Raw genomic sequence first — 14,811 nt, 5'->3', positions numbered from 1 at the left:
ATCAGCGGTGATCAGCGGTAACTTTCCTTGTTTTCTGACTACTCATTACTGACGGTACTTGCACCTGTTTCTTATGACACCGTTTCGTTTCCTTGCTGCTCGTTTTCACCCTGCTTCGTACCTACTTAATGTCTGCTTATCCCTCAGTAACTGATGTCAATATTTTGTTGCCCGTTTGTCATCGCTTGCAAGTTCGTCTCGATCGAACCTATTTGTGAGCGTTCACTCCGGCGGAAAAGCTGACCGACCGGGTGTCGTACCCTGAGTCTCCGGACGGCAGACGAATGCGCCATCCAATACATCGACCCGACGCCCGGAACGGTCTATTATTTTGGATTACCGATGTACCGCGTCTGCCAGATAGCCTTTGGCGAGATTTGTTTTTAACGGAAGAAACCGCGCAGTCTGACCTGTCAGGTGACACGAGCTGCCGCGTCGCACCGCCGACCGAAAGGCAGTCCCGCACATTTCAAACGTACTGAATTTCTGTACCGTTATTTCTTTATACGGCCAACCCACACTGTCAGACTGCCCCTACATGTATGCCCGTACATCGTTTGGTGCTTACTTGTAGTTGCTTCTAGAAATCCGTGCTACGTCAGTGACTATTTCCCACTCCTGCTGATTGCGTCATTGTTGATTGTACGTTTGCTTAATTCATGATGCTTACTAATCCGTTTGTCCGTAGAACCAGTAACTATCAGTCTTCAATACATCATCTGATGCCCGCGCCTGTCTGCTCCTATTAACTACTGGCTACGAACAGCGTATAGTCTAATAGCCTCAATCGTCCTGTGAGATCCATAACCACCTAGATCTTACATCTTGTTTTAGCTGTCTGTTTGGTTTCGGAGATTTCCGATTAGCTCCAACAATCCCGATATTCCACGGAGTTTGACTTGCGTTCCAGATAGGCGGCTAGCCAATAAGTCAGGGAATTGTAAGAAAAAGGCTCTCACTGTTAGGAACACCCAATTTCAGTCTAGTCGGATGACGTTTGGTTATTTGGAGGCATCATTCACATCCCGGCTCTTTGTGCTTTATTTAGCAAATGAAGTATAGGGAGCTCATTGGGAGTTTGGTGGCACTGTTGTAGAAAAAAATGGATCAATGTGAAGTTGATCCACCGCCAAGAAACCAGAAAACATCCAGGACTGCGCGTTCCCCAATTCAAGGCGGTTCTCATGACGGTTCCCTCGACGAGCAGCATATAACAGTTGATGTGTCAAGGATCACGATACAGTTGCTGCTCTTCTGTGCGATATCACGCCTCATTGTTTCAACGGACAATGTAAGCGCAGGGGGCTTTCGAACATGTTCAGGCGCGGTTACCGGCTCAGCAACTGACACCCAAACTGTCCAATGTGGTGGAAAATTTTACCGTTGCAACGGACGCTAATGAACAATGTATCGGTATGACTCTAAAGCAGAGAGTTGGCATTGTCGAATAAGTTGGTCATATCCCGACCAATGCTGAGCAGAACTATCCACAGAAGAGAAACGTTTAACGTTTGTCTGGGCCCAGGGCGAGTAGACGCCACGCTTGCTGGATCAGACTTTTCACGCCGCGGCAGGTCATAAATCTCTTGAGTGGATCACGAGCACAAGAGACCCCCACAGAAGGACTTATGTTGGTTACTCCGGTTACAGGAGAACAACTACACGATGCGGCAGGTACCGAGGAAGGTAAACCACACAGCCAATCGGCTGTTAAGATAAGAGAATGGAAACCAAGCCAGGAAGATCATGATCGGTTGTAATGGCCTCGTCATCAGACGGGATCTCGGAAGTTTGTTGGGGTTACAGTAGCAGAATCCCGAACCTAAGAAGGCTGAAGCCACCTTGTGGGATGGGAGAAGTATTTAGAACGGGGAGTGTCAGGCGAAATGCCGCACAGATTTTGCTCTCAGACGCTGCTCTAACCAGGAAGTATGTCTCCCACTTGATTGGCAAATAATTGAGCCAATTACGGGTTCATCATCAGGAAGATCTTTGATTGGTCGAAAGATTGTGCCCAACAGCCATTCATGACTCGCTATTTGCCTGATTCCGGATGGTGACGGCGCATTCAGAAGACGTGGTCGGGAGTATTGTCGTGGCATACACTTTATATACGTGTACAAGTGTTTTGGACCTGGACTTGTGCGTTAATGTACGTCGTGCTATTTTGTTGGTTGTTGTGTCCGGAAGGCTTGCTGGGAAGTTTCAAACGGTGGTTTAAGATAAGAAAACTACCGTTTTTGAATAAAGGGGAGAGAACTGGAGGCGTTCAAGAGTCACTTAAATAGGTTGAACCCGAGGGAGGCTGGCATACTATCCTAGGACTCCGCCCATTTGGATGTTCTAGCTGCGATATCTCTCGCCATGACGCTGATTCTGATGCGCAAATGCCATGAGATGGCAACCACGGAGTGCATCAAGACATACGACCTACCTTGGTGAGGAGCCTACTGGCCAGGAATGTGAAGTCTGGTAATGGATCATGTGGTGACCTGTAGCGGTGCCAAATGTTCTAGCTGCGATATCTCTCGCCATGACGCTGATTCTGATGCGCAAATGCCATGAGATGGCAACCACGGAGTGCATCAAGACATACGACCTACCTTGGTGAGGAGCCTACTGGCCAGGAATGTGAAGTCTGGTAATGGATCATGTGGTGACCTGTAAGCGGTGCCAACTGACGAAGGGGTATGGTAAGTGCAACTTGTCCCGTGGAACTTACCGCTGTATCAGAGTCCAGTGAGCGAAGGCCCGCTGACTTGACAAACCCCTTCCGGTGACAACTAAGGGAAATTAATTAATCGTAATTACGACAGAGCACCAGTTGAGTTGGATCGAAGCGATATCCGTACGAAATCAACTGGCAACAACTTTCAGTAAATAGGTATTTCACCACATCCTAGCCAACTCCGTGGTAGTGAGCATGATTCTAAGGGATCGGGCGCATTGCTTTGGGATTAAAAATACCGGCAGATGCAAATGATTGGCATCGTGAGGCTAAGGACGGCATCCCATTACCGGCGAAAATTCCGGCCTGACCAAAGGCAAAAATCGAAAGATCAGTGAGTGGCTGGCTGCCAAGGGAGATGACTGGGAAGTGAACTTGACGATGATGTTGTTAGCAAATCGTGCTCCCAGATAGTCATCCATAGGTAAGTTCCCGTTCGTGTTGACGTACGGTTGACATCCGCGCCTTCCACTTGATAAGAATATTGGACTGTGGCCGACAATATGCTTGTTTATTGGGGACTAGAAGCGAAAATAAGGAGAGGTCGATGCTTGACGTCTAGAAGGAAGGCGACGGATGAGGAGACTTGAATAGTCCCTTTAGATGAAGGAGGCAAGGGAAGGATTATCGGGATCCCCGAAGGAGTAGGCTGTGGTCGCAGATGCTGACAGTCTGTAGCAAGGTTCTTTTTTGTCAGTGGCCGACGAGGAATCGTTTCAACAATTCAGAAAGGTCAAGGAGCAAATAGATTAAACGTGCCTTGCTCTAGAAGTGGCATGCTACGCTTAAAGAGGTGTCGAATATACCAGATGCTGAAGTCAACCTAACGGTAGCAACGGAAATATCGGTGGCATCCACGTGACCCTTGAAGGTTAAAGGCGTAGGACTCTTCATACCACCTATGAAGAATGCGGATAGCCTATGTTCCGGTTTCAAAACCCGCCCTTGCATCTGCTGGACGATGAGGTTTATTACGGAAATTGTGGAATCGATCTGTAGTGTTTGTTTACTCTTATGTAACAGTCAAGGACAATCCAGGAAAGTTCAAGAGGACGAGCGAGAATGTTCAGTCCTTTAAGAATGTGTGCCTGCTAACTTGCCTACCTGTCTCTATTCCCAAGTGCGTCGAACACGTTCGGTCCTCATCTACATAATCCCTCCTGTTGACATACTGCTACCGAGCTACGTTTTTATGATCTCATCTAAACTGCCAACTCACATAGATGAATAAGACTTACTGAGGCCTTCGGAATACAATTTGAAAACTCCAGAGTATTCCCCTCCTTATTCCCTCGAATAAACATTTATAAGAATACGCCAAAGTGAAAGTTATGCCACCGCTACCACGCTCCTCATCTAAGCGGTTTTTTGACCATGAACCTCCATCATACGTCTCCTCAATATGTTCAAATAAGCTCCAAACCCCTCACCTTTCGAGGCAAGTGAGCAGGGCGTTCCAAGTAATTTTAGTTTGTTCAGTGGAACCAGCCGACTTCTCTTTGCCTTCTCAACTCAGCAACTCTCTTCTATTACCGCTACCAGAAGGATCTCCGCTTTCAAAAAACCTGGAAAATCTCGGAGGCAGTCTGCACGAGGGGGTTTATGCAGCCCATTGCATGTCTCCCAAGACCTGACGGAACACAGCCAGTCATAATAAGCGTCAACTCTTATTGACAGTCACCTCTGAAGTTTCCCAGCGCATAAAATTCTGTCATTAAAACCAATTATTCAACGCGTCCAATCTAATTTTGCCTACCATCTTGTTCCCCTGTAAACCCGGTCCTACATGCCGCTGTAACTGAACCTGTTTCGCCATCAACCACCAGTAGCTACGTGGACGATCCTATGGTACCCCCATACTCTCAATTTTCTGTGACTGCTTCCGCCACTGGACCCACACGAAAATATTTAGTAACACATAGCCTCATAGACTGTAAGACACAGAGCCACCTATCGCCCAAATCGGCTTGCTTTCCGATTTGCCGACCACAAAAACTGTTAATGTCCCCGTCAGATAGTGGAACTTGTATCTACCCTTTTGTCACATACATGACCGTACAGGTCACCACCACTCGCTAGATCACGAGATCTATCTTTTTTTTCTTGCACTCACAAATCAGGCCACACAACCGTGACTGACTTGACTACACAGCTCACAGTCAAACCCCAGATCCCAAGATCTCGTTTTTTTTCCTACACGTACAAACCATGATACACAAGGATGACTCATCNTGTGATTGCTTCCGCCACTGGACCCACACGAAAATATTTAGTAACACATAGCCTCATAGACTGTAAGACACAGAGTCATCTATCGCCCCTGCAAATCGGCTTTCCGATTTCCCGACCACAAAAACTGTTAATGTCCCCGTCAGATAGTGGAACTTGTATCTACCCTTTTGTCACATACATGACCGTACAGGTCACCACCACTCGCTAGATCACGAGATCTTTCTTTTTCTTACACTCACAACTCACGCCACAGAATCGTGACTAACTTGACTACACAGCTCACAGTCAAGCCCTTGATCCCAAGACTCGTCCTTTTTTCCCTACACGTACAAATCACGACACACAAAGGTGACTCATCTGACATCGACTGTTTACCGTCCGATAAGGTAACAACAAGTCATGTGCTGACACCCACACACACGCAAACGTTCCTACATATAGGATAACAGCACAGCAACACACAACAACCAAATAGAGCTTCGCACGTCGCCCAGCTCGGAGCAGAGCCACTCAGGACTTTACGGCGCTCCATTCACAGATATCCAGGACTACGTGTGGCTGTTAAGACAGCGAAGAAGACACGAAACCTGCATCGGGACTTACAACAGGATTTATCAAACTGTACCTGTAAAAAGATAAGTCCCTTGTTTGCATATATACCTGTTGTAATAATTTTACTCAACAAGCAGACATTTTAGTACTCTCCGTTTTCTCGTTCATACAACTAGTTTTCGGGTTCTAGTAGAGCATTAACAAACTCTCTCCTGATCCTGAAACGACTGAAGTGGCACACTTCCCAAACAGAGCGATGACCACACTTACAGTAGACAGCAGTTGCTGCAGTCCCAGAACTTCTAACCTACTGTCTTTTTACTTCCCACCTCCACCAAAATACACCTTTGGACTCAAACATTGATTGTCGAAGATTCAGTACGTGACGCCCTCTGACATGCAACAATGAAAATCTCTCTCGCTCTTCACAAGATAACCCGACTTTGCCATGGCCCCCTCATAATTACACAACAAGCACATTAAACCACACGTACCATGTGCCTGTTTAAATCTCGCATCTGCTGATACCTGCTTCCACCATCCTGCTTACCTATTTTTGGACAGTTTTCGACTGCTATCCATCCACTCGCACTCACTTCCTTTATTGCACCGTATCACTCTTCATACCTCCTACCGATGCGAATGACTTCACGTCTCCAAACTCTCCTCCTGCCTGCACGCCTACATCCCAGAGACATGTGGCACTCCATGATGAGCCTCATACCCTACCTTTTATCGTTTAATCAGACCTAATTCACCCTGTACTACCAGCGCGGAATACACCTCGACCGACTCTGAACACATCCCTGGTCAACCCTACTGCATGCACCTGCACCTTCCCTCATCTCCCTGTAGTATTGAACTGCACCGTAGTACAGCTTGGTAAATACTTAATTGGTACGGTTCGGTCGCCAAATGCCCAATTAATAATGCCGTTTAATGCTTGATCGTTGCTGCGAAAAGTTCATATTATCCATACTTCATAAACAGTACAAATGACCTGTACTAGTAGGCTGTGTCTGTCTACAACCGGCCTCCTCTCCTGCCTTTATTGCTGACTTGTTCCGTATTATCTTCACTGAAAATGCTCTTCTTCATTCGTCCTAATTTGTACTGGCGACTTCAAACTACCGCTTATTTCCTGGTCTCCCACGTTGGGCCCTACTCGTCACGCCTCGCTGCTTGCCCAACTTGGTGTGAAGATTGCACGTAGCCTCACTCGTTGCCTACATAACTTAGACCTAGTAGTCTCAAATGAGGGCCATCTGGTCATGGTTGCAGTCGGTTCATACTTTCCAGGAACACACAACTCACTTGCGATGTCTTTTACCAAAACCTGCTGAAATCTCTTTACGCTACTTCTCTCAGTAAACGTTTCCACCCTGGTATCTCACACAACTCTAAGTTACTAAAAACCCTGTACACTAAAATTCACCGATCTGGCAGAGAATATCGGAAATATCATTAATACTCCTCATAGACAGGCTCTTAACTGACGAATAGTCCTTAAAGGTTTCCCTCGAATGCTGTGAAGAAAACACCACTCTTGAGACCCCTTCTCAAGCCCTATTCCATGGGCTCTGTACCCGAAACAATCACCCAGTTACCTATCTGCGTTCTACCGACAGTAGTTTTATCACCAATTCTGTCAATAAGGTCGACCACTTGAACGCTCATTTTGCCAGCTGCTACTGGACCCTTCCACCCTAACTCAAACCCACAATCCCGGCCGCACATTTCACGTCTCCACAACAAAAAAACCGCCCGTCCCTTAATAACGTAGCCATCTCCCTAGCTGATGTGTCGGCTCTTGTTCAAGTCCTCAAGGACTTCGTTGTTTCGGGTGTGAAGTCATACCATCCCGTGCCCTGAGACATGCCGGTCAAGAGGTCGAAATCCTTGTTCAAAATCTTTCCAATCACTCTATCAACTCTTGAGTAATCCCCTTCCATTGAAAACAAACTGTTGTCTGCCCTAATTTCAAATATGGATCTGAGCAAACTACTTCGAACTACAGAGGGATTTATCATAGCCTTCCTTCAACGCGAATCCCTGAATGTCTGGTCCAAGACCAGTCAGTCAGACCAGGTTCCCCGAGCTACAAATGCCATAGGTCACCAACAGTATTGATTATTGTCTCAGAGATTCGTTGATGGCCGCCAGCTTTACTTTGTTGAGACCGCCACAGCAGTCTACGATGCCGGGTTCTCAATTGTAACAGTCTATTTGGATATCCAAAAAGGTTTTGACCAATTGTCTCATGAATCCCTGCTGAATAAACTTAGTTCTGTTGACATCACTGGATCTTTATTTCAGTGGTTCACCTCCTACCTATCTGATAGGGCCCAGATAACACACCCAAAATCGATCACCAGTGGAGTCATTTAAGGAGGTGCGTTAGGATTCATCGTTTTCCTACTGTATATCAACGAGTCTTTGGCACCATATCCATGGTAAAACCTTTCTTTCTGCAGGTGATATAAAAATCGCCAATTCATTTTCTCCCTATGCTAAAGCTCTTAACTTTAGTCACATCCAACAAGACTCAGACTCCCTAATTCGCTGATCAAGTGCTTATAGCCCAAGCTTCTATTATTTCAAGTCCCATGTAAATCCCTGACTCTGCACCGCCCCAGCTGATACGTTCACAATTAATGGGGACCCTGTCACTCATCGCACAGAGATCAACGGCCTCGGTCTCAGATACTCTTGTACCTCAAGCTTTTCTCACCGAGTCCAGCTCCAGTTCGCCCGGGCATGTAGGATCTGCTTTCTTATATTATGCTCCTTCCAACCTCGAAATATAAAGGCCGTAGTTTTCAAGCTACAACTGCAACCACTGGTGGAATCCCGTCCCACTTCCTCTTCCTTCTATACCTAAATTTGAAGAGTAGCGCTCAGGGACGTCCAACGTTCATTCACCAAAAAGTTATTCCCACAGTCCAACCCTTTCTCCCAGCCGTCTCCTAACATGATCTTGGGCCTTGAGCCACTATGGCTCAAACGGCTAAAGCGAAATCTAACTCGCCTACTTTGTATGCTACACCGAAATGCTTTTATAGCAGAGGCTAGACTAAGGATAAAGTCATTTGCTCGCTATACAAAAACCCCTCAGTGTGCTCTCCAGCGGGTACATGCCTACGCCACTACTTCTTTCTAGTGCACTACACTTGCATCTGAGAGGTCTCCCCTACAGGCTTCGAAATATCACACACCAACATACGTTTTCGCAGTCTGTAAATAACTTCCTTTTGTGTGAAGCCCCAGCCGCCCCACTTGATCCTCAATTACTCCCCAACCTGCCTTATGAATTGGGTTTGAATCACCCCTGAGTTTGACGAAGGTACATTTAGTGAGCAAAAAATAAAAATAAAACCATTCCCCATTTATACCTTGCAATCTCTCTGACTTACTTCAAATGACAGTTTCCTGAAATACCTGTTCGTTTAAAGTATGCTCTATTACTGGCCCCCGCTATTCCCAAGCAAATTATAATACGTACCTTCTAGCTACATATCTGTTCCGCTCTGTTCAATGAGTGTTGCCTCATTTTGCCTAGCCCTCACCAACATAAACCAAACAGAAGTCGGGTTTTGCTCAACCCATTAATCACAAGCACACAACGTTGTGGTGCGCCTCAGCTTAGCTTGGTAGCCCACATTCTGTCATCGTTAAGTCATGGCACACACGATTTGGACATTCCCATTTTGTTCGTATTGTTCCACTGGTAGCTGCGGCTTTGTTTGCCTCTTCCGCGACTTGTCTTTTCCAGAGGCCGTTTGCTGTTTGCTCATTTGAACTGACTGAGCTGTTTTACTAGCCTAACTTTCCGGATAAAATATCCGTCTACCGAATAAAATATCCGGTAGCTGGAGTTATTCATTGTTGCACAAGCCGTAGTTATGACCTTCACTACCAGCATACAAGACTAGCGCCGGCACGGGTCATAAGTAACACCCTCCCCGTGCCGGTTTATGAGTGATGAAGTCTACTTCGGATAATGCCCACTGTTTGTAACACTGTTCCTTTTCCGCGCAATCCCTGGTACCCACAATTCCCACCAGTTGTGCTTTCCTTCTCAATGTAACACTGTGACCATGCCTGACAGTATACCAACCACCAGATGGGAATAAACATTATTATTATATATACAGTCAGATTTTTTGCCATCCATTATCAACGTAAAATGCTAGCGTATAAAGGCTTTTTTCATCATGGACCACTCGTTCATTGAAGCTAATAGCAGTGCTTCGGCGACTAGTGATCATCTCTTTCACATCACCCTTCCGTCCTAGATTACGGCACTGACAAATCGCCTGATGAATTCCAGATAAACTAGTTCGTCATCTCTGAAGTTCTACATCCGCCAGTCCTTATGTGTTTGATTGCCCTTACCAAACCATCTCTCTGCGTGCTTATACCGATTTGTTCCATGTCTCTCATAGTATAATGGCATATTTTGGCAAGCTTAACCAGCCCTTGATCGCTGGGATAAGTACAAGTCTACCCCTATCTTGTCCCATTTAGTCACTTAGTGTCACTGCCCTAATTGTGACAAACATTAAGGTTTTTCTCTACCAATGGACTTTTTGCTACCTGATGCCACCTCAAACTCACCAGGCCTTACTGGTCTCATCCTACTCCCTCGTCTTCCTAAGCTTCGACTTCGGTATTACCTGCTCCGAAAGTTTTGTCTGACCAAACTAGAAATCTTATTTGTCTTGTGAATATTCGTTCTATCTGGCCAGCAATTATGTCCACTGTTTCAAATGTTCGCTAATTCACTAGGTTTCAGGCATTTTTCATGAAATTTCTCGAAAGTTTCATAAAATAAAAAGTACACAGTAATTTTCATAAAGGAAGCTACTCACAAAGTTACTGAAAACTAAATTGTGTTGCAATTGAGTGTATTTGTACGCAGTAATAATTGATGTAAAAGTTGTATGGATAAAATTGATGATAAGAAATCAGGATCGCAAGTGTAACACTATTTAAAAACCAACGCTGAGCTTCAGGGTTGGGATTTTCTAACACACTTTTAGTTTGCTCTGGTATCATGCCCTGTAAGATATGCCTCGGGTTGAAAATACTGTATACTGAGAAAGTTCATGGCAGTCAACTCAGGCGGAGCAATAATTCAATGCTGCCAATTTTTCAGAGTGCCAACTTTCTGTAACTTTCCAACTGAGATTTTGTCTCGTTAGTAAATCCAATCTATGCTAAAATGCGAAGTAGTGTACAGGTGAGTTATCCCTGTTGAAAGTCATCACCAACGCCCATCTCAAGAATCTGCAGGGGTTTTGAACACCCGATCCTCTGGCCAGCAGTTTGAACGCTCAACCGTTCGACCTTGAGCGGATGGTCGGCAGTGTGATCAAGTCCCACTTCGCCGTGACTGCTTACTCAACAGACTCGTTTTTAGAACAGCCTTAGTCTATTCCTTTCTGAAGGAGCTCACCGACTCACCTGTTTTGACTGAAATGTTTCAGTTGCAACACAATGCGCTGTTGGCTGCTGACAAGGAATTAAATTCAATGGCTTGAGATATACCTCATTTGAGCCCGAAAATAGCATGGAAAATGGTGTTGCCATGTGACGCTAAATGTGTAGGTAGTTAGCTTCTCGTATCGTCAGCAACCTGGACTCAAGTGTCTTCGTGGTGAACTAGAATTTTCCAATCTAATAGTTGATTAGTATGCCGTACAATGTTCTACCATCACCGCGATCATTCGAAGCCCTCAAGTTTGTGAGAACTGCATTAGTAACAATGCAAACATCATGTGACCTAGTTACCTAGCGCACATGCATCACATGATTGCAATAGCACCGGACTGAGTCCTGCCTCATTTCTGTCAGCGATCGACACCGGAAAGACTAGTGGGTTTTCAGGCTGTAATGAAGAAAAGTGGGCATCCTTTTCACAAATCATTTCTTAGTACGCTGTCGATCGCAAACGAAATACGTCACTTAGCCCTTTATGAACTAGCATTATACCTTGATAACTACTATTGGACATGTTCAGCTATTGAGGCGAACAGGTATCAGATTTGAGACTAGGAACGTTGAGTTTGCTGGCTTCATATGCAGAAACAACTCTAAAACGCATTTTTTTGCTTTTGTAAGATGCGAGAATTGAAAATCTACCACCTGGGCGTTTTCTGTTTAAGAGAGAGCAGTAATAGCCGTCTCAAACGTTTTGTGCGACCGATAGAGAAAAATCATTCGTTAGACACAGTCATATGCATAAGAATGGCGTGAATAGATCTGTCTTTTCAGAGTCAACCGGAGGAATACTGGCCGGCTGATCACATCGCATATCGATGTTCAGCTCCCCATACCACGGAAAATCCACCCAGTTGGTGGGTCTTAACGAAGGCAAAACTCAGGTCCAGTGGTTTTCCCCTTTAATATTGGCCTACCAGGGCAGAACCGATATGTTCCAATGTTCCAATGACGTTGTCAGCTCTTCGATTGCTTTATATTCAGATGATATCACTGCATCATTGTGTTTGGTTACTAAGGTCTCCATCTCTCTGCTAAAAAATTTGCTGTAAAATTCTGCCTTCTTAAAACTGTTGTCCCGTAGCACACAGTCTGCGCTGTGGAAAACAATGTGGCTGACGAAGTTTCCAGAAAGGTGGATCTTAAGGCTGCTTCCCCATCTTTTATAGCCCGGTCAAAAATGCGGTGTTTTTTGTGAAGCCTAGTAAACGACCGGTTAAACCGAAGGAAGCTGAGCCACAAAAATTTCCGGTTGCTGAAAATCACGTCGGTTCTGCCTCTGGCTTTGGTTGCCTCAACTTCTAATGATAGTGGAGAACTGCACCGTTGCCTCGATTTTTTTCATCTGAACAAGCCAAACGTTTCAGGAGAAAAAAATTCACGTGTTTTCTTTCAAGTTGTTCCGCCGACAATGTTGCAAAAAAAAACTTACGCGATGCGAACTGTGTTTTGTGGGAGGCGCTTCTACCTGGGTGGCTACCGATACGCCGGAAACATCTTACCCGTAATTTACGTGTTTAGTTTACAGGGGATCACATATGTATCATTTAGTTGAGTCTTAGGTAGTCCCAACTGTCCAATGCTGACGATGTCCCAAAGGGCAGAAGTAACCTTTCCAGTAAGACTTAAGCCTCTTAACTGCACAATCCAAGCCTATCTTTACAACAGTTTGGGAACTTAGACAACCGAATAAAATTTTTATTCGGTGTAAGGTGTAAAAGATTATTGAGGCTAGAAACGCTGAGTAGAATAGAATAACTTTATGTTAGGCTGCTGCTGCTGAGCTGCTCTACATCGACGATCCATCTGTCCACAAGGAAGCTGATTAAAAGAACCAGAGTAACACACTCATAGCAAAACCAATAACATCTTCCGTTATGTAATCAGTTGTCAGCAAAAAGAACAATAGCGTAGTGTAAAATGTGACATACCTTCGTTTTCACTCTCTCTTGCGGCAATGATTAAGCCCAGTAGATAATCACGTCGCCACAGTTGGGCGGCTGAATTGCCAGTAACCTTTCCCGTTACTGCTGTCCGTCTTGACGGGTGTTCAGGGAGCAAAACCCGCATCTATCCAAAATCATTCAAATTACAGCTCTGTGACCGCACAAGACATATCCGACCTCATTACTCTGGAAGTGACTTGAAGTACGCATACGCATCTGCAGCTGAATTTCCCCAGTATTGAAAGAATCTTCAACAAATGTACACTTCATCTGCCTTAAACAAACTCTAGTTTAGGCTTCACACAACTCACTTGACTCGGTGAAACTCGCAGAGTAGAGATTTAGTAGATAAATACTGTTAGTATGGGATAACTGCCAACTGGATATTGACTAAGTTGAGTACCCTGCACTTATACAGCAGCCAATCCGATAGACCGACACGATACAATCCGCTGTATAGCTTAGTTTTCAAAGGGTATGTTTGTTGGGCTTGCAAAAGCCGAACAAATTCAAAATAGAGTGAAAGGTAGCCAATTTCTGGCAACGTTGTCTAGGCTCGTCATTTCGTGACAGCTTGGTTGACCATCCGCTGTGAATATGGGTTGAAATTTCAGTAAATGCAAAGTCACATGGGAACAACCAAGCAACGCAGACCGGACATTAGAAAAGTGGGGAAAATATCCAGGAGATTTATATGCGAATGAAAAAGGACAGATTGATGTGGATAAACAGTGAAGGTATATTGTTCAAAGGCGACAACAATTAGGCCAGAATCAATCGCCCCTTTAAATGTACTTTACAAAGCACACTACAAGCAACTGACCTGGAATGTCTACACATAAAGCAACAATTTTCTGCCCATCACTTAAAGATGGCCTCACCATTCCGGTTACCCAAACCTATCTGTCAATGTGAGTGTACGTGTGAGGATACGTATATGGATTTACTAGGACATCAACGATCTACAAGAATGCAGGAAAGTTTCCCAAACTGGTCACTCAGACCTGATGGCAAACAGACGATGACATCTATAGCAAAACAACCGCTGGATACAAATTATTTTATAAATTTGGAGGCTTTCTAAAACTTCAGCTACTAGAAAGAATATGGTGTCCTTTGTTATGCCTATTAGACGACTGAAACTGAGCCTATTTGTTCAAAAATGAATGATCTCAACACTGGTCTCAATGTGTTAGAGCTAACGAACAGAATGTGGTTTGCATTCCTGTCATGACTATATAACCCATACATTTGCATAACCCATTAACTCGTGATTCTTACTCTATTTTCAGCTCATGTACTACAGTTATTAGACGATTAAAGCGTACATTACGTCTTCCTATTCTGTCTCCTTTCTAATCCCGTCCTGAATTTTCAGCGGCCCAGGTGACTGGAAGCAAATTCAAGTGTGCAGGTCGTTCCAACCACCCGATAAGTATGTCTTTTGTGATATGGTATCTCTAGATCTCGGTAATAATCGATCTGATTACCTTGATTCCAAAACTTAACGTCTGTGGTTTAGGGCTTCTTGTGTCGGGCGATGAGTACTCTGTCGTGTCATACAAAATCCATTACGATCATACCAATCGGTGTATGCATGAGCTTACAGGTTCTCCTTCACCTACAAAGGAATGGTCCACCCTTTCAGTGCCTAGTTGCCATGCCACCCGAAGGAAGCACAAGGGCTGGCACACTTCCAGGTTGCCCAAACCCAGACAGGGGAAGTCGAGAGACAGAGGTCAACGGGGGCATTCCGGTCATTAAATTCGCGCTCTAATCACTGAGTCATCTCGCCCCAGAAACGTAATGTACAGTGCCATTTTTCACGGAAAGCTGATTTAAACAAGCTCT

General features: G+C 44.9%; 1 protein-coding gene across 1 annotated transcript in view; it reads right to left on the bottom strand.

Moving 5' to 3' along the window:
* Positions 1-1,504: 1,504 nt before the first annotated feature.
* Positions 1,505-14,811, bottom strand: part of T265_03125 (hypothetical protein) — a gene marked incomplete at both ends in the record, with an annotated part of 30,239 nt that continues 16,932 nt past the window's right edge. The window contains one exon of the mRNA XM_009167530.1: positions 1,505-1,707. Coding sequence (XP_009165794.1) covers positions 1,505-1,707 — 203 coding nt within the window. The remainder of the gene's footprint in view (positions 1,708-14,811) is intronic.

This window comes from Opisthorchis viverrini (genome assembly GCF_000715545.1).
Source record: "Opisthorchis viverrini unplaced genomic scaffold opera_v5_42, whole genome shotgun sequence".
NCBI classification, from domain to species: Eukaryota; Metazoa; Platyhelminthes; class Trematoda; order Opisthorchiida; family Opisthorchiidae; genus Opisthorchis; species Opisthorchis viverrini.
This window is presented reverse-complemented; position numbering and strand designations above follow the sequence as displayed.